This window comes from Python bivittatus, unplaced genomic scaffold (assembly GCF_059951505.1).
Source record: "Python bivittatus isolate LINGU-HERP-01145 unplaced genomic scaffold, Pbiv_v1 ctg000590_np1212, whole genome shotgun sequence".
NCBI classification, from domain to species: Eukaryota; Metazoa; Chordata; class Lepidosauria; order Squamata; family Pythonidae; genus Python; species Python bivittatus.
This window is the reverse complement of record NW_028277086.1, coordinates 26666487-26690865: the sequence shown is the minus strand read 5'-3', so window position 1 is coordinate 26690865 and position 24379 is coordinate 26666487. Positions and strand designations below refer to the sequence as shown.

At 36.2% G+C, this 24379-nt stretch overlaps 1 protein-coding gene across 1 annotated transcript in view; it reads left to right on the top strand.

Moving 5' to 3' along the window:
• Positions 1 to 24379, top strand: part of CNBD1 (cyclic nucleotide binding domain containing 1) — a 159391-nt gene that overhangs the window by 72545 nt on the left and 62467 nt on the right. Inside the window, exons 4-6 of the mRNA XM_088149275.1 lie at positions 2703 to 2848; positions 10044 to 10207; positions 22819 to 22953. Of these exons, the coding sequence (XP_088005401.1) occupies positions 2703 to 2848; positions 10044 to 10207; positions 22819 to 22953 (445 nt within the window). The remainder of the gene's footprint in view (positions 1 to 2702; positions 2849 to 10043; positions 10208 to 22818; positions 22954 to 24379) is intronic.

Here is a 24379-nt window from a genome sequence, read left to right as displayed (position 1 = left end):
CTTTGTCACAGTTTAATAAAACAGCACTATAGGGGGATTGCAATTTTTTAAGGAAAAAAAAACAACCTTAATCAGGCTTGTGCAAGCTGGACATTGTGAAATCTCATTCTGGGCTTCAGGGGTGTCACAGGGTGTGGTAAAAAAAAGTCAATTGCAACCACAACACATTACCTACAATGTGCCTCAAAAATGGGTGACACTTTAATTACACCATCATGATCATCAGCTTGACTCTGGGGACAACTCTTCTGGGCTTTGCTGCTCACTTTGCCTTCAGTGGGAAGTAGCGATACTGTAGGGTTTGGAAAGGTGGAATCCAGGACTTTCAGGGAAGAAATGGTGGACTGAAGACAGCTCCGCAAAAACCAGAGCCAATGACCACAGCAGAATGAAGAGCTGGTGAATAGATCAGCTCTTCGTAATTCCTCTCCAGACAAGGAGATGACTTGAGATCACCCACAAGTGCTCCATGCAGTTGCTTCTCATGAAGTGATGGTGAAACAGTGGTCTTGGGCAGGTTGAGAGCTCTGGAAGATGAGAGAATAGCCATTTTGCTCAAACCACGGTCAGTGCCTTTGAAAGAACACTAAATTTGCATACTTCCTTTTCTAATCACTTTCGGAAACTGCTTTTCAGATATTAGGAGCCTTTGGATCATATGTTTTACAGCACCAGGTGAGTTTCCTTCAATCCTTAGTGAAATAAGTTTTGAATACAAGTTTAAGGGCTTTAAAAAATTGTGTGTGGGGGGGGGCACAGATAAACAGCAAAAGGGTGATTAAAACTCTGATTTTAGAAAATTACAAATGGATAAGGATACAGATAAATTTGAAATAAGATTTTGTAATTAATTATGAAGAATCCTCCCCATGGGAAAATGCTTTTGTTTTGAATTCTTTTAAAAATATTTAATAAGATAAGAGTTTAAAAATTGGATGCTAAAGGAAACTAGAAGGAACTAAAGATTACAAATAAAGAAGAAGAACACTTAAACTCATAAATACAGAATAAAGCAAAATATTTTAACATTGGACATATTGAAGGATATTTTTGAACAATGGACCCAGACATTAATTTTAAGGGTGTCTGCCTCTATAGTTAGACTGTGTTTAAAATATGTAATGGAAGAGCAGCAAGTTTTACCTAACAAGACCGAGACTGATTGAAAGTGGATTTAAAAATGATAGGCTACAAGAATGACATGGAAAAAGATGTTACACTGGACATACAAAAGAAACCTGCTGATGTCTTAATAATTAAAAGGGAATATACAAATAACAAACCAAGAGAGTGACCTGGATAATTTTCCTATATTGGATTTACAAAACAGGCTTGTTAAAGCTTTGAAGAATTTTGTGAGAAGGGACAAAATAAAAGTGAAAAGAAATTAAGTTCTAGGACATTATTTGAAGGGACTAAAGATTGTTAGAAGTAAACGGAAGGAATAAAGTTGGTTTAAATAGGTTAAAATAGACATGTTGTTATTTCTGGTAACCCTTAATAGACTTTTGCTGACATCAGGACTGAAATGACAAGGCTTTAAAGATTTGTTTATAGATAAGAGGTGGGATATGGGAAGAAGAAGCTATTTATTGTATTTTAAGATAAGGTGATAAGTTACTAAAATTGTTTATACTTGCTGTGATGAAGGGGAACTCATTTCTTTATGTATGTATGCGTGTACACACACACACACACACACATTCTTTTTCTTTACTATATTCTTGTTTTTTCTTTCTATTTTTCTTTCTTTTTTCTTTTTTTCTTTTCTGCATCTTCTATTTTTCTTTTTTTCTTTTCTTTTTTATTATTATTTGTATTAGTTTTTATTGTAATTTTTAATAAAGTCCCTATAAAAAAAGAAAGGTAGAATACCCTGTGACATACAGATTAACATTTAGTTATTAAAACTAAGAGTATATTTATTTTTTGCCCAACCCAATAAGATCATTAGTTTTGTTCATGGAATGGGTCATACAAATTCATTTATCATTTCAGGAGTTGCCATATTACAGTAGAGTTTGACGATGCCTGACTTAATAGGTTATTATTGCAATTATTGGATCATTTAGCAAAATACTGGTATATTTGCTTTATAAGTTATTGCTACTAGGATTACATCTATGACTACAACTGTTTATCTAAGGCAGGATACAATTTGAGGCCAGTGAACATCTTGGATTAAAATACTCAAGCCCTGTGACCATGTGGAGAAAAATAAGGGATAAGAGAAAGCTTCAGTAGCACCTTGTTTTCAGCCATGACATCAATGGTATTTCTTAGAAGTCAGAGCTGTAGCCTCTGCAGAACTCTGCAGAAGGATGTAAATGGAAGGAAAATCCAGGTACCACTTCATCCTCCAGTCATACCAGTCTATTAAATTAGAATATCCCAACCAAGGATTGGCCTTATTCAAAACAAGTTATGAAATTCATTTCTCCCAATACACACATTGATACTCAGACTTGTATTGCTGACTTCTAAAAACAGGGTGAAGAATATCCAGCCCTCCTTATGTTGCTGAACTATTATTTTTAGCATCCCTCACCTTAGCTGGTGCATTTAGGAGTTGTGTTTTAGCAAGGGACGCAATATCTTGACACTTGGCTTAAAGTTTCTCAGATCCTGGGGCAATTCTTCCACCTATGCAACTAGAAGGCAAGAGGTGATGCTATTATTTTCTATCCATTTTTTCCCCACAGGCCCATTCTAAGAACTAAAGAAGAGCACGAGGCTGTATATACAATAATGACAGTCATTCCTGATATCAGTAAGCAACTATCTGATGAACAGATGAAGGAAATCAGCAAAATAGTTCTGAGAGAATACTGGGTGAAGGGAAGTACAGGTACGTTAAACATGGTAAGCCAAAATAAGAGATGATGGAACTGGTAGTCCAGTTCTACTGTGGAGCCAACACTTCTCCAAATACTGAACCAGCAGTGCAATCCTATTGTATTATATAAGGTGTGTAATTACATTTTTCCCCTGTGGCCAGCAATTGCAGCAAAGAACTCTCTATTATAAGATCACATCTGAAAATATTTTAGAAACTTCCATTTTTTGGTATCTTTTATTTTTCTCTTGTTCCATTGACTTTCATCTCTATTCTACTGCTCAGGTTTATTTCTTTTCTTCTATTCTTTAATGGAAAGTGAAATGCCATTATTCTGCTAGAATGATGAAAAAAAGTCTTTTAATGAGAAATGCAGATATGGTGGTCATTCTTTTATGATTAGATTCTGCATTTTTCTTTCATTCCTAAGAGCGGAACTTTTTTTAATTAAATCACTTCGTTTAACATTGTAACTTTCTTCCACATTCCTTCTCCAAATCTTCCTTTTTCTGTCTGACCTTTGGTTCTTCCCTACATGGCACTCTCTGGATATGTTCAAACTGCATCTAATATTTATTCTATATGAAATGCAGAATCAGCATACTGATGACACACCCAGAACATTTTTTTTAATAATAATATTTTATTGAAATTTTAAAATTACAAAGTTAAAAGTTAGAAATGGAAAAGAAAATGAGAAATACAAATTATAAGGAAAAGGAAAAGAAAACATGAGATAGAGTAAAGGAAAAGAAGAAAGGCATGAAAAATAGATAGCTTCCAATCTATCTCTGGTCTTGAGAATAGTAAGAGTGTCATAGGTGCTAGTTTATAATGCATTAAATAGGAATAATTCTTTGTCAAAACATATCCCATTACATTTATAATCTAATCTTCAAATCCCCATGTAAGCTTCGTCCTGCCTGCATTTTGCAAATAGTCCATCAATGGGTTCCATTCCTTAAGGTAATAATTATTTGATTTTTCTTTTAATAAACAAGTCAGTTTATCATTTTCTGCCATTTCCATCAGTTTTAGCAACCATTCTTGTATTGCTGGTAGTATCTGGGTTTTCCAAAATTGTACATACAAAGGTTTTGCTGCAGTAATCATGTATTGAGTAATTCTGATAAGATGCTTTCCGATTTGAAAGTCCATTATCCCCAACAGGAATAATTCTGGTTTAAATGGAACCTGTATTTGTAGTATGCTCTGCATCAAAGATTGTATTTGAGTCCAAAATTTCTTTGCAATTTTACATGTCCATCACATATGGTAGAACAACCCTTCTTATTGGTTACATTTCCAACAAACGTTGGAAATTGTCCCATACATCTTTGATAATCTTTGGGGTGTCATATACTATCGATACAACATTTTATAAAAGTTTTCTTTCAAATTATAACATAGAGTAAATTTTAATCCTTTAGACCACATATTTTCCCATTGCTGCATATGTATATTATGTCCAATATTTTTTGCCCCTTTAATCATGCATTCTTTAACTTGTTCTTCAACCATTTCTTCTCTCAACAGTAATTTATACATTTTTGCTATTAAGTGCTCATCTGTTTCATATAGTTGAATTTCAAATTCCGATTTATTCTGTTCAAATCCAAATTCTTTTTTATCGATTTTGAATTTTTCTTTATATTGCATATAAGAAAGCCATTGAAAAGTATGTCCTTCTAAAACCAATTGCTCTTTTGATTTGATTTTATATTCTCCTTGTTCTTTTTCTAATAAGTCTTTATATCTCATCCATTTATTTTTATCTCTTGTTTCAGTTCTATAAAATGCTTCTTGTATAGAAGTCCACATCGGCATCTTAGGGCATAAAAGTGGTCTGCATTTAGTCCAAACTTTTAATAAAGATCTTCTAATATAGTGGTTTTTAAAATCCACATTAACTTTGACTTTATCATACCACAAATATCCATGCCATCCAAATCTCAAATTATAACCTTCCAAATTTAATAGTTTTTCATTTCTCAAGGTAATCCATTCTTTAAGCCATACTAAACAGCAAGCTACATAGTACAATTTCAAATCAGGAAGACCCAAACCACCTCTTTCTTTCACATCTTGCGAAACTTTATATTTTATTCTTGGTTTTTTCCCTTGCCGTATAAACTTAGAAATGTCACATTGCCATTGTTTAAAGGGTCAGTATTGGAATTGTCTGGAAAAGATATAAGATTCGCGGCAAAATATTCATTTTAATCACCGATATTCTTCCTAATAATGACAATTGTAACTTTTCCCATCAGTCTAAATCTTTTTTAATATCTGTCCAGAGTGGAACATAATTATTCTGAAATAAACCAGCATTCTTAGATGTCAAATATATTCCCAGGTACACCCAGAACATTTGTTAACCACCCACAGTGGCCTTATATAACGTAGAAGTTTTAAAGCTCTAGAGACAAAGTAATTCCCTGTGAAACCCTAAAACATACTGTCAGGGTCCAAAGGCATCGTCACCAATATAAGACCAAACCGGCAAATAGCAGTAGAACCACTAAAATATATTTACTTCAACCCCTGACTCACAAGGACAATTCTGGAGTATGCTAGGGTTGATGATATCAAAGCTGCCAAAAAATTGGGCAGGATCCATAGATTCATACTCCCCCTGTCTCCTGCAGGAGGTCAGATAACAAGATAACGATGGCCAATTATGTTTCATTGAAGACTGGACACCAGATTAAAAAGTGTTCTGGTATATATCTGAAAAGCAGGATTTAGTTGCCATGAAGACAAGTACTGTTATTTTCAAAATGCCTCACAAATTAGTTTCAACAAATCTTTGAAGGGTCCAACCAGATTTTTAGGAGCAGATGACAATCTGTCTTTCTAATTCATCAGAGCAGTGCTGAACTTGGCACCTCCCCAAAGCCTTAGGAAATCCTAGTTCCCACACAGAGGTACCTTCGTATAAGTCACACTCATCCTCTGGAGAAAGAAGGAAGAAGCATGATGTGCTGTATACACACAAACAAAGGGGGCTGGGTTGTATATCCTCACAGCTTCCCCAAAGCAACTGCTCAAACAAGTGACTACCTTTGGTGTGAGAAAAAGTAGAAGAGATCCTTAATCTTGGCTGGTTGGTTCTCTCTCTCTGTTTCCTTCTCTTGGAGATGGCAGTGGTTGGATCAAAAGAATGAAGCTCATGAGTGGGTAGTGGTAACAATAGTGAGTGATTATATTCAGAGAAGGGGAATTTCATCCAACCTTCCTCCTTCCAGACTGAATTCAGATTGGTGTAGAAAAGTAAAGTGAACCTACTCCATGCTTTTCTTTACATCTACACATTATAAAAGTTAATCTCAATGTTCATTTTTTTCAGGCCACCAAAAAGCCATTCAGAATTATTATCCTAGTTTCGATGAACTCTAGAGTTCCAACTAGGATTTTTATTGAAAAAATTCAGTCTTCTCTGAGTTACCAAAAATTGGGAAGCAAAGATTCAACCAATAACATCATTATCTGAATCAATCGAATGTGTTCATTGGTAAGAGTTACTATTGTGCTGATCCTTTACAATACAGAAACAAGCCAACTAAAAAGAATATAGTAACTGAAGGACATGCTATTAATAGACAGACTAAACTGTAATCTAAGCAGACAGGAATTACATTAGCATAAATTATGTTAAAGCAATGAAAAGGACAATTTGAAGGTCAAAGCTTGTGATTGGGATGAAAACTGCCATCTTATTTGGAAAACAAAACAACTTTATCCAAGTCTCCTTTACTGCCTTGGCCACCAGGTCAGTTGTGTTGGATTAGATGCTCTATTGATTTAATATATTCAGGAAAAACTGCAATATGGTGGCACAGAATGAGATCTAAAATTGCTGAGCATCAATGTGCACACGAGATAAAAGGTAATCTTAATGATTCAGACTGCCACATTATGCTTTTAAAGAAAAAGCAACTCTGCATCAATGTGCAATCTTTTCCAGTTCTTTGAACCTGGTTAAGCAATATTTCAATCTCATCTGATTTGGCAGGCTAAAAATAAACACAAGATTGACTTTTTCCTAAGTGAAACTGACTTTACAAAAATAATACATGCCTGATGAGTCTTTAATCTCCCAAGATCATTTTACAGAAGAAATTCAGGAGGAATAAAGATATGAAAAGTAGTGATAGGTTGCTTCTATTAAGGGTTTTCATTTTAATTCCTTCCTCACATAACTTCACAATAAGAACAGCTTCATGTTTTAAAAAATTTTTGTATTGCAAATCACACCAAAGACTTTACATACAATAAATCAAAATGTACCCTCATATCAAACAACCAGATGTTTGGCAGGTCTAATGTCATGCAGCAAGTCACAATAAGGCATACATGACAACATGTACATGGTGATGTCATGACCCAAAACCAGCTCTTAGGTACTTGCATACCAACATCTGATACAGATGCATAAGTCACAGTATTTGTGTCAAGATGGCATGTTTTATCACTTGCTTTCCTTGCCCTTTCCTCCTACGCCCCCGGCAGACATCCATAATGTCACTGCTGAACCTCAGTGTGTGTGTGTGCATGTGTGCCTTTGAGTCAGTCTTGATGCCTGGTGACTGCCTGGACAAGTCCCTCCAGTTTTCTTGGCAAGGTTTTTTGGGAGTGGTTTGCCATTGCCTCCTTCATAGGGCTGAGAGAGAGGGACTGGCTCAAGGTCACCCGGCTGGCTTTGTGCCTAAAGCGAGACTAGAACTCATGGTCTCTTGGTTTCTAGCTTGTTGCCTTAACCACCACACCAAACTGGCTCTCTAAAAGTCTCTTACATGGATGGGATTAAGAATATCATTTTAACATTGCTGATTTTATTACTGACACTTTCTCTTGTTACTCTTAAGATTTCCACTGCTTTAACGATGACAGCAAATATAAGCACTTCTGTGTATCTTTGTTATGAAGAGTTCAAGATGAACCTTTCACACTTGTGAAAGGACAAACTACCTAAATGCAGATGAATATAATAGTAGCACGGAGCCTGGGGCACTGTTCTGCTTGGTGTGTTTAAAGTAACCACTGATATTTTCTGATACCAGAAAAATGGACAAGCAGCACCAAGCAAAAGGAAATGAGACAATTGAGATTTGTGTAAAATTTGCAGGTACTAATTGATATGCGTAGAGAAAAATTATACATAAGTATAATAATTTAAGTAAAAGGCAATATAATTTACCACAGCGGAGAAGGTTGTGTGTCTATTCAGTCTGTACCATTGGTGGTCAGTTGGATGTAAAACAGATGGCCAATCAAACCAACTTCTTCAAATGGAGAATGTCCTCTAACAGTTTGTAAACAGAGGACCCACCTCTTTAAATAAAATAATGACCACTTGGTTTGTATGCTTTGAAATACTTGTATATAAAATTTGTGAGGGCCCTTCTGAGATCCATTTGTCTGGCACACTAAGGAGAGTGAAGCATGTAAAAATAGGCTGAGCTTGGGATGCTCCCATCTTGACTTTTTTGACTACTCTGCAGTCACCCCAGCTTCCAATGTACAGAATGTACTTCCTTGGGAGTAGCGCTCAGCTCCCACTTTTTCTGCTTGTAAAAAGGCCTTCCTCTTCAATGATTCTTTTCAGTTTGGGCTGACTTTAATAGTAGTTTTGACTATTGTTGTGTGAGATTTTAAGCATTGATTGTTCTTAGTTTGATGCTGTCTGAATCTCTCTGAAAACAGATTGAAAATATCTGCAAAATGTTGTTCCATAATTGGCATTAGTTCTAAATTGCATTGGAGATATGCCTAAAAAAACTTATTTACTAGTTCAACACTCCCCCCTCCTCCAGATATATGGAAGTCTGAAGGGCAGAAAATGGTCCTCTATGCTCTATGGGTGTTGGAGTAGATGATATTCAAGACCTTTTCCCTACATTCTATTATATAAATTGGAGATGATATGTGCTCAACTATGAAAAGTCCATGTATAGTAACAGTGGACCTGTTTTGCCTCATGGCTTGGTCATTTTTGGGGATGGGGTTGGGCCTGGTCAAAACTAAATGAAAGGGTAGAGGCACAACATTTTGAGGAAGTTAAGAATGAATTTGGATAGAGAGGTTTTACAGTTCTGCCACGTGCAAAATGCTTCTGGGAAGGAGGAATGGTGTCAACTAATGTCACTGCTGTGCTGCTACATCTTGAAGTCTGAAAAACCTGTAGAAAAAAGGGGAGAAGTTGTTGAGAATCGCTAGGTGATTCCCATCCCCTGAGGCCATTTATCCTTGTCAAAATGAAGCCAGAGTTTTCACCATGAAGATGCATGGGAAAAGTATTCTTTTAGAACTTTGGGGGCTAGTGGGCACAGTTGGAAAGTTGAGAATACATTTTAGGCCCATTTGCAAAATGTCTACTGGGAGTCACTATTCACAAAATAGCTGCCATAGAATAGCAAAGCCCTGACTTCAGAATACATTCCCTCCTCTCTTTGCTTCTCTTTGACATTTCTCTGTGGTCCCACAGAGCACTAGCTGCATCCTTCCAATAAGTTTATTTCCTTAAAAAAAAAAGAGAACAAAAGTTTAGGGGCTTTTGTGTAGGTTCAGAAGATTGTTGGAAATAAAGCCGGTGCTAGAAACCATCACTTTGCCAGTTTCCCATTTTGTTTTTAATTAAAAGGTTTTATTTTAAGAAGTGAAATGTCAGATGGGCTGGGAATGTAGAAGACACCAGGGGAATTACCGGGGCATAATAGTCTCTTCATAGAGACTCCAGTTCTACACATATATACTATACATTATTTGCTGGTTGCAAACACACAAGTTGAAAATCAGCAAACAGCCATCTATACATTGAACAACTTCATGTTTCACTGTTTTCTTGGCATTATAAAAAGAGGATTCATTGCTAAATATTTGACAGGCTATAACATTTATCAGATGAACTACAGGTGTTTTGGTGGTCACTGGTAATGTAGGATCAGTTGATTTACCATCTTATAGGTCATAGGAGTATGTATGCTTAATTTAAACATGGGTGTCATCAATCAATCATCTACATTCTTTCTGTGGAAGCTAAAGAGGAAAATCAAATGTTCCCAATATATTTTCATGAAAATATGTTGGCTTGATTACACATGTAGGTTTGTTATAATTCCATATACTGTAGACATATTAGTTCATTTTCTGTAATTGGTTGTGAAATGATGATCTGTTGCTAATTCAATTTTAATTTTAATTCCAGTGGATGCAAGCCAAGGATTCTATACAATACTAAGAGGCTCTGTTAAGCCACAGACAAAGTATTACAAAAGGCTTATTGGAGGAAATTTTATTTCACTGCCTCTTCAGGTGACTTCTTCTACCTCGATCAAATCAAAACCAACCCAATTTGCATCATCTCATATGGTAAGTTTAATGGAGGTCCACCATTAAGCAAATATTAGTAGAAATAATTGAGAAGGCCAAACTGGATACTTACATTTTTCTTCTCATACAATTGTTCTCAAAACATGCAAGGAATACAGGAGTGAAATACACAAAATATGAATAAATGCCTTTACTCCAAAACTTTTGCTTGTTTGTTCCTTCAAGTCAGTGTTGACTCCTGGTGACTGCCTGGACTAGTCCCTGCAGTTTTCTTGGCAAGGTTTTTTGGAAGTGGTTTGCCATTGCCTCCTTCCTAGGGCTGAGAGAGAGTGACTGGCCCAAGGTCCCCCAGCTGGCTTCATGGCTAAGGTGGGGCTAGAACTCACAGTCTCCTGGCTGCAAGCCTGATGGCTTAACCACTACACCAAATAACCTCTTTGGACAATTTACTAATAGTTTTTTACATTTACTTCTTATTGAGCTTTCCTTAATGTATCACTTTGGTAAAATATTGACTCTTGAATCCTGTGTAGGTCTACCAGATATGGGTGCAGAACTTGGGATAAGTGTATGTATGTGTGCGTGCCCGAGTCAGTCTTTACTCCTGGCAAACACAAGACAAGTCCATGCAATTTTCTTGGCAACATTTTCAGAAGTGGTTTGGTATTGCCTTCTTCTGGAGGGAAGGAGGGAGGAAGAGAGACAGAGAGAGGGAGAGGAAGGAAGGAAGGAAGGAAGGAAGGAAGGAAGGAAGGAAGGAAGGAAGGAAGGAAGGAAGGAAGGAAGGAAGGAAGGAAGGAAGGAAGGAAGGACTGGCTCAAAGTCATACAGCTGGCTTCCAAACTTAAAATCACTGGTAATTGGGCGGCATATACATTTAATATATTATTGTTGGTCGCGCAGTCATCCAGTTGTTTAGACTGGATTTGGCTTTTTAACCACCTACCGAGTCCTTCCCAAGGACCTGGGTTAGGCAGATGTTGTGGTTTGATGGTGTTAAAGGTATCGTTACAGGATGTAAGCTGTTCCAGGTAAAGCTGTCTTTTGCAATTGACTGATGGTGATTTTGTCAGTGCTGATGGTGTTCAAGTGGTGCTCCAGATATTTTGGGATTGCACCCAGGGTGCCTATTGCTATTGGTACTATCTTTGCTTTCTTTTGCCACAGTCATTCTACTTCTATTTGCAGGTCTTTGTATTTTTCTTCTATTCTGCTGTCTCCAGGTATTGCAATGTCCATTATCCAGACTTTTTTCTTTCTTATCAACAGTTGTTAACTCTGGGATGTTTTGTGGCAGGTGCTTGTCTGTTTGAATTCTAAAGTCCCAGAGCACTTTAGCTTCTTTATTTTCTATTACTTGGTCTGTTTTGTGGTCCCACCAGTTCTTGCTTGCAGGCAAATGGTATTTCTTGTAGATATTCCAATGCACCATTGTTGCTACTTTGTCATGCTGTTGTTCGTAGTCACTTTGTGCAATCTTCTTGCAGCAGCAGCAGCAGCAGCAATAATAATAATAATAATAATAATAATAATAATAATAATAATAGGAGTAGAACTCTGGTCTCCTTGTTCCAAGTCTAGCACCTTAACCACTAGACCAAACTATCTTTCACCCAGACATGAAAGATTGCAGACGAATAAAGTTGACCCTTGATCATCTATGTCTGTTGCACTATATACATGTCACAACCTCATTAAAGCCAATGGATGAATTCCGGCCATGTAATTTCAGGCCATTTGTTGTAGCTGGAGGGTTTAAAGGGGTATCAGAATGGTTTGTCTCCTAGAGGCATCTTTCTCCCATTTTCATCCTAAAAACTCTACCACTCCCTCAACCCCCAAAGAGATTGAATAAATGTATCCCTACTTTTTCAGTGACTTCATAATGTCAATTAACGGATGGCCTCCTTCAACCCTCATGGTTACCAGGCTACATTGCAACCTAGCATTGTCCATGCCTTTATGAAGTCCAAACTGTACCTGAAGATATCAAGACAACTCTTGAAGTCAATTCATATTGAGGAATACTTTAATTTCTTGAGTGTAACAAAAGATCTTTGTTTCCTCTGCCCTAGAAAAGCAACCAAATATACGGTAGCCCCTTTTCAATCATTTCTAATGTATATCTAGATTCATGATGTGAATAAAGAAACACAGGATTATGTAAATTATTTTTGTTTCATCAGTTAGATATTGATAGTTCCTATCATGCCCACAGAGTGCGTTCATGAAGCACTGAAGATATCCTGTATTTCTTGTGCCCAGAAAATTGAAGAGAAAATGTTGAAATGTGCAAACTTTTTTTATCTGAATTTCCCTGATGAATGGGCATCATTGTCCAAAACACAGTGGACACAATTAAATATGCATTTAGGTTCCCAGCCTAAGTAAAAATACCTTTAAAATATATATATATATATATATTTATAATTTCCTAGCTTTAATTCTGGAGGTCCAATGGATGGTGCTGGTAGGTCTGGGTTAGTCCAGATCTGAGAATACTTCATTTCCACTAAGTACAAAGGTTCTTTTTTGCTAGCTCATCATATAAAGGCTTGTTGTATTGCACTACAACTCCCATGGCCAAGCTGGGTGTGATTGCTAGGAGGTGAAGATTAACAATAGGTTGCTGGCCCTTACCATAGGACATCTATCCCTAGAACTGAAGGTTCCTTGATTTAACTATGGCAACTTCTAATACAGACTCCAGAATGCTATCATCATCACTGCATATTCAGTGTTGTCAGCAAGTACTGAATGCCCTTTTTGCTCCATTTACCATCCTTTGATAGAAAAACACAAAAAAGGCACCCGGATTTCCTGACATGCCATGCTCTAGGATTATTTGCACAAAACCTTTGAGGGTGGTGTATTGTAGAAACTGGGATCACTCTCCTGTCTTCCTCTGTGAGCTGAATTGATCTGATTGGCATGATAAGGTTGGGAGAATGTTGTTTGATTTTTGTGTGGTCGATGTTGTCACTTATGATCACTGACAGTCAGCCTACATCAACCAGGTACAATCAATGCTGTGAGGCTTACCTTTCAAGCATTGAAAACGATTGTGTCCACACAGAGTCTCATCCAAAGAAACAAGGAATGAATTCCAAGTGAGTCCCAAAAGCTTGGAAAGTACCTCACTAAGAGAAAACAGCTGACCTTGGTCAAGGGTAACAGGAAGATTAATTCCCCCTTTATTCTTTCTCGCTAAATTGGATCTTTCTTAGAGATTGTTAGTGATGTGCCTGGGTGTTGCCTAAGAAGAGAAAGAAGTGCTGGCTTTAATACATTACTTGGCGACAGCTTTAGCAAATATTTCTGTAGGCAAGTATAATCTTAGTTATCCATACTAGATGGAATATACTGCATTTAATTGTTTAAATGGGAATGAATAAAAGAGGCAGTTCTTTTATCAGCGCCATTCAGGATTGACAAGTCCTGTTGAGAGGAAATTAACTTCAGTAATTGCTGCTGAGCAAAGGAACAACCTATAGCTACCCACCAATGAAAAGATGCTTATACTTTGCTTAGATCTGGTGTCTGAACATTGGCAGACCTTGCCTGCCTTAGAAATATTCCTGCAAGCTCCATTTCCTAAAACTGTATGAGGAAAGAAGAAGAAGAAGAAGAAGAAGAAGAAGAAGAAGAAGAAGAAGAAGAAGAAGAAGAAGAAGAAGAAGAAGAAGAAGAAGAAGAAGAAGAAGAAGAAGAAGAAGAAGAAAGAGGAGGAGGAGGAGGGAAAGAGAAAGAGAAAGAGAAGAAGGAAGGAAGGAAGGAAGGAAGGAAGGAAGGAAGGAAGGAAGGAAGGAAGGAAGGAAGGAAGGAAGGAAGGAAGGAAGGAAGGAAAGGCAAAATGTGTAAAAGTTCAGCAGGGATGACCATGGGGGGTGAGGGTGGGGCTGGAGTCAGCAGGTACAACCATGTAATTGAAGTTCCACCCTTCTTATGTGCATCACCTATATTGCACACATTGAACACTCATTAAAAAAGGTGTGGAGCTTTGTTTGTGTAATCATGGCTGCCATTTTGTTTTTTTTATCTCCCCCCCCCGCCCCTTGAATGCGTCTAATGTCCAGTCTGATGATATGCTTTGTCACCTTATTGATTATTTCAGAAGAAAATAGACATTTTTGCTCATTTTTTAAAAAAAGCTAAACTAACATTGCTTGCACGTGCATTACGGCCAGCGGGAATCTTTCAAACAAGTTATGATTCCCAGAATATAGGGTTCTATATTGGAGATAACAATCACTTCAAAGTGGAGTACTGATGGCCCTGATTGTTAATGGAAACATGTTTAAAATGAGCTATGTAGTTTTGTTTTTTTGCAAGTTTCAATAGTCTCTACATTCTGTAGTATTCTTTCTGTCATCTAGCTGTTACTGTGAGAGTTTTATATTGCAAAGGATCTCTAGTCACTACTACCTTTAATTCTCTGCAGCTATATGAATTAATCAAAGAGGCTTCTTTAATATACTGACCAATGTTAAGAAGAAACCTGTTGGGCCATAAGAACACCAGCTTTCTAGTCTCATGGGGGTCCCACCAAATGCCTATTAACTTTCACAAGTAGAATATGAGTGTATTATCACCTCCTTGTATTTGACAAAGGAATTGTATTTCTTTCTCTCTGTCCTGAATCTTGCAGCATTAAGATTCATTGGATAAGCCCATATTCTGGTATTATAAATTAGGGAACCACTTTGTACATACTATACAAAATCTTATGCATCTAGAGAATCTTCCTGCTTCTTTTTTTGTTTCTAAGCTTAAAAACCTAAACAGAACTTTGTTTAATAGGATGATGATCTCACACCATGGTCATCTTGGTTGCTTGTTTCTGCAGTTTTTCTAGTTCTAAAGATTTTTTTTAATAGTAAAATGTACCATACATTTGTATAAAGTCATTATATCTCAGTTTAATTTTCCTTTTCTCCTTAAATTTTTAAATGATTATTTAAACATGTGGTCATACAATACTGTAAATAAAAAACAGCACAAGAACATCAACAAAGAATCTATATGAAAGAAAAAAGAAGAAAAAAACCCACCATCACCACCATTTAGAAGAATATAATAATATATTTCATATTTTAAGAAAATAACCAGGATGTTAAATATTCATATTTAACAAGTGTAGCCAAAAAAGTCTTAGGAGGTGATCTGTTGGGAATTATTTTATTTTTTAAAAATGAGGCAAAATAGGAATAAAACTATATTAATAGGAGTTTTGAAGACTCTGTGGTGGTATCATTTTATCAGTCAATCTATGTATCATAGGGAAAAATGTATTTCTGAACATGCTTGGGTGCCCCTGTAGCACCTGTAAACCAAATGCACCTTTCTCCAGAATCTTATGGATACTACTGATTCAAAAATAAATATAATTTAGTTTTGCAATATTTGCTACAGTAATTCTGGCACTAACAACAATTGAATTAATTTCTTTAATTGCACCATTTTATATGTCCTGGAAAAACCGACAATAAAACTAGACTAACATTAGTTATGGAAGACTCTTGTGTAATTGCTCTAATTTTCTTAATTTTTAAGACAAAACTAAATAACAAAATAAGCACTGCCATCACAGATGATTAGCTGTGCTGCTTTGATCACAGCCTCTCCAAACAATCTGAAAATACTTTAATATAATGCAATGTTAAGAAGAGGAATTATCATCTGTGATTTTTCTCTTGTTTGGTAAAGCCTCAGTCATCTCTTGAAATGAAGGGAATTCTACATCATACAGAATTCTAAGCTAATGTCCAATGTGTGTCACATTACATTTGCTTAACAATTTCATTTTTCATCTTAATTAGGAGCTGGGCACCCCGTATATGCCCTTATTAAAATTGGTTGCGTGCAAGCCCAAATATGTTTGTACATTCTCATATAAACTCTTTATCCATTCTTATGTTTTAATGAGACTTTTGGAAGCAGATTTTATTTTGTTTTGTGTTACATTTTCCTTATAGCTCTGTTGGAAGTGAATGTGTATGCTCACTAACAATGCTGCATCTTAGGCTTGTTCTGATTTTGTTATTCTCTAATTATTGTGCAGATCAGCTTTATAATCTTTTTTCAATATATTTTTATTGAAAGTTTTAAAAACAAGAGTAAAAATTAATACAAACTAACGTAAGGAAACAAGAAGAAGCAAGAAATAAAAGAGAAAGTTCAAGTGCAAAAAGAAAAGAGAGTAGAAGAAAAATAGAAAAGAAAGAAATAAAGATATAAAGAAGTGGCTTCCAATCTTCTTTACAGCATAAGTACAACTGTAGATTTACATTTACCTCTTTCTCTAAAGTTACATTGTGACTCTCTTCTTTCTATAATCTATCCTATCTAATCGTCAAAACCATAGATCATAAGTTCATTTTGTTCTGTTTCAAGCAAAAAGTCCATAAGGGGTTTCCAGTCAGCAATAAACATAGATATTATCTATTCTCTCTAATCAAACAGGCCAATTTGGCCATCTCAGCAAGCTCTATCATCTTCACCAACCATTCCTCCATTGGAGGTATTGCCAGATCTTTCCATCTTTGCACGTACAATAATCTCCTGTTGATATCATATATAAAAACAAAGTTCCATGACTTTTTCCCAACTCTTTATCCATCAGTCCCAAGAGGAAAAATTCTGATTTCAGTTATATGTTAATCTTTAAAATCCTCTGAATCAGTGTATGCATTTGAACCCAAAATCTTCCAACTTTTTTGCATGTCCACCAAGCATGGTACAATGACCCTTCTTGTTGTTCACATTTCCATCATAGATTTGAAGTACCGTTAGACATTCTAGATATTTTTTTCTAGTGTCATATACCAACAGTACATCATTTTATAAAAGTTTTCTTTAAGATTATAACATAGTGTAAATTTCAAACCTTTCAACCACATATTTTGCCATTGTTGCATCTGTATATTATAACCACAGTTTTTAGCCCACTTTATCATACATCACTTGTTCCTCTTCTGTTTCAAATTTCAATAAAAATTTATATATCTTAGCAATCTCTTATTCACCATTTGTACACAATTACATTTCAAAGTCAGTCTTAGAATATTCAATACCACAAATTCTTTTGTCTACTTGGAATCTTTTTGATAACTACAAATAGGAAAACCATTGACAGTTATGTCCCTCTGCCATCAGTTGCTCTCTTGATTTTATTTTTTTGATACTTATTTTTATTTATTTTTATTTATTTTGTATTCTCCTTGGCAGAATTCTAGTATCTCATGGTATGTTAACCATTTTTGTTTGCCTATTATTTCTCGTCTGTAGAACGCTTCTTGTGCTAAGAGCCACAAAGGTGTTTTTGGGCACAACCTGGACTTATATCTATTCCCTATTCTCAGTATGGCCCATCTAACATAGTGATTTTTAAAATTTACATTAACCTTAACTTTATCGCACCACAAATATCCATGCCACCCAAATCTCAGGTCATGTTCTTCTAACTCCAAAAGCCTTCTGTTTCTCAGCAGCACCCACTCTTTCATCTAAACAAAGCAGCAAGCTGCAAAATACAATTTCAAATCAGGTAAACCCAATAATCCTCTTTCCTTTGCATCTTGTAATACCTTTCAAGAACTACACTGTGTGCACAATTATTAGGCAAGTAAGTATTTTGACCATATCATCATTTTTATGCATATTTTCCACTTCCAAGCTATATAAACCTGAATGCTTAGTGGATATAAGCATATCAGATGATGTGTATTTGTGTAATGAGGGAGGGTGTGGCCTAAGGAGATCAACACCCTATATCAAGGTGTGCATAATTATTAGGCAGCTTCTTTTCCTCAGGCAAAATGGGCCAAAAAAGAGATTTAACTGACTCTGAAAAGTCAAAAATTGTAAAAAGTCTTTCAGAGGGATGCAGCACTCTTGAAATTGCTAAGATATTGGGGCGTGACCACAGAACCATCAAATGTTTTGTTGCAAATACTAACAGGGTCGCAAGAAACGTGTTGAGAAAAAAAGACGCAAATTAACTGCCAAAGATTTGAGAAGAATCAAATGTGAAGCTACCAGGAACCCATTATCCTCCAGTGCTGTCATATTCCAGAACTGCCTGGAGTGCCCAGAAGTACAAGGTGTTCAGAGACATGGCCAAGGTAAGGAAGGCTGAAACTCAACCACCATTGGACAAGACACATAAGTTGAAACAGCAAGACTGGGCCAAAAAATATCTGAAGACAGATTTTTCAAAGGTTTTATGGACTGATGAGATGAGAGTGACTCTTGACGGACCAGATGGATGGGCCTGTGGCTGGATCAGTAACGGGCACAGAGCTCCACTTCGACTCAGACGCCAGCAAGGTGGAGGTGGGGTACCGGTATGGGCTGGTATTATTACAGATGAGCTAGTTGGACCTTTTCGGGTTGAAGATGGACTCACAATCAACTCCCAAACCTACTGCCAGTTTTTAGAAGACACTTTCTTCAAGCAGTGGTACAGGAAAAAGTCTGCATCTTTCAAGACCATGATGTTTATGCAGGACAATGCTCCATCGCATGCATCGAAGTACTCCACTGCGCGGCTAGCCAGTAAAGGCCTCAAAGATGAAAGAATAATGACATGGCCCCCTTCCTCACCTGACCTAAACCCTATTGAGAACTTGTGGGCCCTTCTCAAATGGGAGATTTACAGTGACGGAAAACAGTACACCTCTCTGAACAGTGTCTGGGAGGCTGTGGTTGCTGCTGCACAAAAAGTTGATCAACAGATCAAGAAACTGACAGACTCCATGAATGGAGGGCTTATGACCGTTATTGCAAAGAAGGGTGGCTATATTGGTCACTGATTTTTTGTTTGAAATGTCAGAAATGTTTATTTGTAAATTTTGAGTTGTTTGTTTATTATTCTCACTTTAACAGATGAAAATAAATGAGTGAGATGGGGGAATTTTCATTTTTCATTTAGTTGCATAATAATTCTGCACACTAATAGTTGCCCAATAATTGTGCACACACAGATATGCTCCTCACACAGATATGCTCCTCACACAGATATGCTCCTCACTTTTACTTTCTTAAATATTCAGGTTTGAGGTTTATTAACATTTTGGATTGACCGAGAGTACTGTAGTTGTTCAATAATGAAATTCATCCTCAAAAATTCAACTTGCCTAATAATTGTGCACGCAGTGTAAAATAAACAAGAGAAGAGAAAACAGTTATCCCCCTCTTGTCCCTTTTTGTAACTCATAGGTTTTGTTAGATCTACGTTGATAATTGTCTTTTCGGTGAAGTGTAAATCAATCTTACCCATTTAATAAAATTCTGTCCAAAACTCATATCTTCCAAAACTTTAAGCAGGAAGGCCCAGTTCAAATTGTCAAAGGCCTTCTCTGCATCTAAGAAAATCAATGTGGCTTATTTTTCATTATGCTGCTTCACGTTTTCCAAAATGTCCAACAGTTTTATGATATTATTCTTTGACTGTTAGGTAAAAACCCACATGTATTGTCATGAATAAATTCTTGAAAAATTATTTCCAACCTTTAGCCAAAATCGTAAACAACTTATAGTCGTTATTCAATAATGATATCAGCCAGTAGTTTCTTGTTAACATCAAATCTTTCCCCCCATTAGGTATTAATGCTGTATTAGCCTCTTTCCAGTTCTCTGGCATCTTTCCTGTCTGTCAAATAGAATTCATTGTGTTTTGCAAAGGTTGTGGAAGTTCATCTTCAAAGCATTTATAGTAAGAAGCCAGTAACTCTTCTGGTCCAGGCACCCTTCTTTTTTATAGTTTTGCAAACTTCCCTTATTTGTTATGGGTCCATTCATAATCTGTTTCTGTTTCTCTGTAATCTTCAGTAAATTTTGTTTCTTTAAATTTTCATCTATTTTCTCCATGGAAATTTCTTGTCCTTTATATAAATCGAAATAATATTGATGAAATACTCTTTTGCACAACCACATTATCTGTTATTACAGCACCTCCCTCTTGTTTGTTTTTAAAAAATTTTTTATCCTACCTTCCTTATTTTTATAAATAACTCAAGGCAGTAAACATACCTAATACTCCTTCCTCCTCCTCCTATTTTCCCCACAACAACAATCTTGTGAGGTGAGTTGGGCTGAGAGAGTGACTGGCCCAAAGTTACCCAGCAGGCTTTCATGCCTAAGGCAGGACAAGAACTCTCAGTCTCCTGCTTTCTAGCCTGGTGCCTTAACCACTAGACCAAACTGGCTCTCTTGTAATTTCTTGTAATTTCTATATCATTTTCTTTTCTTTTTCTTTTCATAATATGTATGCCAACCACTTCCCTGGTTTATTTGCAAACTTATTTCTTTTTTTGTTTTGTATAATTCATTTTTATTTCCATTTCTCTTAGTGTTAACATAGATAATTGTTGCTATAGAAGTTTAATTTGTTGAGAAATATTTATCTTCTTTAATTCCTCTTCTTTTCTTTTCATCTCATCCAAAATAGCTTGTGTTTTCTCTTGCTTCTTCTTTCTGAATTCACTATTATGTTGTGTAAAGTAACTGCTCATGAGAGCATTGCTTGCATCCTAAACCATTCTTATATCTCTACCTTTATTAAGATAATTTTTAAAAAATCTTTTAATTTCTTTTTACGGTCCTCCACTATTGCTTCTTTCTGTAACAGCATTTCATTTAACTTCCATCTGAAAGAACTAGGTTTCCCTTTAAATACCAGATTCACTGGATTATGATCTGAAAAGGTCTTTGGTAATATCTCTACTTTATGAACCTTAATAGTCAAATTCTCTGAAGTTCAAGTTATGTCTATTCTTGAAAAATATCTGGGTCTTTCAGAAAAACAAGTATGCTCTCTTGAATTGCCATTTTTATGTCTCCATGCATCAATAAGCTCTAAATTGTCCATCACATAAAACAAACACATTTTTGGTAGTTTACCTTGTGTAATTTTAATATTTTTCTCAGAAGTTCTGTCTACTTATGGGGAGATCACTCCAATCCAATCTTCCATTAAGCACCAATTTTCATAAGAAAAGTCCATTAGTCTGTCCATAAGTCCTTTATAGAACATTGCTTTATTCTCATTTGGGGCATACATTCCCAATATCAGAGTCTTAACCCCATGCAAATTAACTTCTACCCCAACATATCTACTATGTTTATCAGTCAATATAAGTTCTGGTTGTAGTTGGGGGGTTATGTACAAAACAACTCCATTATCAGCTTTATAATCTTGACCATGCAAACTTCAAAGTCAGCCATCATGTTCTTTGACATGATGCTTCATATTAGCAATGGGTTTGGATTGCTTGAGGGCAAATGACATGTTAGCTCATTTCAGTATAAGCTGTTAAATTGTACATGTTTTAGATCATTTGAGACAGACCGTTCATGACACATTGCTACAACCTAACCATGTGTCATGTAGAGACAAGAACTCCTTATGCAAAGAGCTTACTCTTACATTTGCTAATGAAATTAATGGCATGTGTATATAGGCAAATAGTCAAAGTATCTGAAGTCAGTGTAACCTATTTTTATCTATTTTAGTTAAATGGCAGAGACAACACTGGTGTTATAGTGTGTATGCATATTTATAAGATAATAAAGTTGAACGAGAAGGGAAGAGGAAAATAGTTTTCACTAAACGTAAACCAGCTAAGCACAGGGAAAAGATTGTGAAAACCTGAAAAAGAAATTTATTACTAGAAAAGGACACATCTGAAAATATTAGAGATATAATTCAGCTTTAAATGAACTTGACATTTTAAACAACAGCAACATTTGAGTTTTTCTCTCTCCTTGTTTTGAAAGTGTACAGATTTGACTATGTAGAATATGGCTATAAAAGCATGTCTACAATCTTCTCTGAGAAAGGTAACTACCCAAGGACACATCTCTAACTGGAGATGGGCAAGAAAAACCATCCTGATTTGTTCTGGAGGTTTAGTTTCTTTCTTCCTGTAGGGATCTATTTTGGGGTTGGGGATAAATTGCAAATAGTGAGATGGGCAAAAGTAGGAAAGGAATTTTCTACTCCATCCTTCAAATGGTGTTTACAGTTGGGTCCACCTGGAGTTGGCTTCAGGGAGTTGAGAAAATTGACTTATGGCCTTATGGTAATCTACTTCCTTAACATTTATTTCACAGCATTTATATACCTCCCCAATCCAAAATTAGATTATGGACAATGTACATTGTACACAGTTTTCAGGATTTTTTGAAATGTCAACAAAGAAGGGACCAAGTACTGTATACGTTTGGGAACAACATATGGGAGCAACTATAGAAGAGGCCTACCTTCTGGACCACACTGCTGTTCCCTTCATTGGGGGCGGGGCCTTAAATGTTTCCCTGTAGAAGTCCAGATAGGATGGGCAGGATCATGTTTCATCAGGCAGTCCTCCATTGGCTAAACCCTGCTCCCTGCAAAGTACTGCCTTGATTTTGTTCAACCTGTTTATCACTATTGTGGAATATTTTGGTAATTTCATACACTTATTAAAAATATCAGCTGTCATAAGGATAAATATCCAGGATGCATGTTATATTTTTGCCTGCAACAAGTAGCAAAAGGAATAAAATATATAATACTGATGTATATTTTATAACTATATAATAAACATAAAAACCTAAAGGAATATTGAATATTAATTTCTATTATTTCTATTTAATTACTTTGGAAGTTTGGTGTAGGGTGCTGTTTTGGGACTTTGGTACCACTCCCTTCAAAGATGAAACATGAGGTACTTACTGTTCTTACAGAGGAAAACTGCGATTTTCTCAAAATTCCATCTATCAATTACTTAAAGATAAAAGAGGTAAGCATTTTGTATAAGGTCCAAGGTGCATCAGGTAAAATCCAGAAATTATCACATGCCATTCTATTGATTAAGAGTGGAGACGTTCTCAGCATGGGTCCATATGCTGTTGGGTCCCCCATTGTTGCTGATCTTCAGCTCCCAGCATCTTCAGCGTGGGGCCTGCTGGCATTTTGCCAATGTCCAGAATGCTATGGACTCCCTATAGTTACTTACTCTGTCTAAGCCTGTTGAGGTGGAAACATGTTTTGCAGTTTCATCTTTGAATAAAACCCTGACTGTAACCCATGAAACTAAAGCACAGTGCAACAGCTGGACACTAGATTTTTCCCTTTATTTTTTCAGCCACAGACAACTGGAGAGAATCAGAAAAACAAAAACACTAAGCTGGCATAATCTCTCTAAATGTAAAATGCATGGTCTTATATTTAGAATATTGTTTTCAGTTTTTCATTACTAATATTTTATAAAGTACCTAAATACCCCAAGATAGATATGAGCAGAACCTGGACAACTGATGGTTTACTCATATTTTTTTGTAGTCAGAAATTTGATGCTAAGTATTGTATGAAACAGCCCTCTAATGAACATGTTTGAATGACTGATAAGGTGGTGAAAATTAAAACATTATTTTATCATACTTTCTAGGTTTCCTTCCAGTAGAAAAAAAATGTTGTATAAAGAGTCAATTACTTTCACCCAAAGAATCCTGATTAAACCGGTAAAGGGCAAACTTCCCTGAGCATCATTTTAAAAACGCACAGCACAAATGAGCTCATTCATTCCAGTTCCAAGAGAGCCTTCATTAATTTGAACAAACCAATTCAATCAGTCCTCTTCTCCCCTTACCACCAAGCTGTATTCCAAGGCTTTATCACCACTCTGCCTTTCCCAAACATATCTGCTGAGGGGATCTGAAAGGGTAGTACAATCACAGTAGGTCCTTATGCAATGATGCTAAGAATGTCCACTGATATCCGCATATTTTCCAACATCCATCAATGGCCCAAGTGTATTTGCAGGGCAATGTATGCTGCTTTCCCCAATTTGGTAACTCCCAGATGTGTGGGTAGCATTCTAATGATCTCAGACAATACACTAGGCTGCCTGGCTGTGGCTGTTGGGGACGATCATGCAAAACAGTAGGCCAAGACTCTGATGTCTTCTAGTCTCTCTTCCATATCCCAATAGGCAAATTTGGCTAGGCGTTGGTTGAAGAAGGTTGGAAGGAAGATGGGTACTAATCTGAGCGCCTTATGAATGGGCTTCCTCTTTGGAGGGACTAGAAAAGGCTGGCAATAGTATTGCTAAAATTGTAGCTTTAAGATAAATTTGGTACTCTTATTATATCAGACTTAAGTAAGCAACAGGCTGAATTTTTCTAATTTATTATTTACATTTGCAATGCCTTATTAACATACTTCTT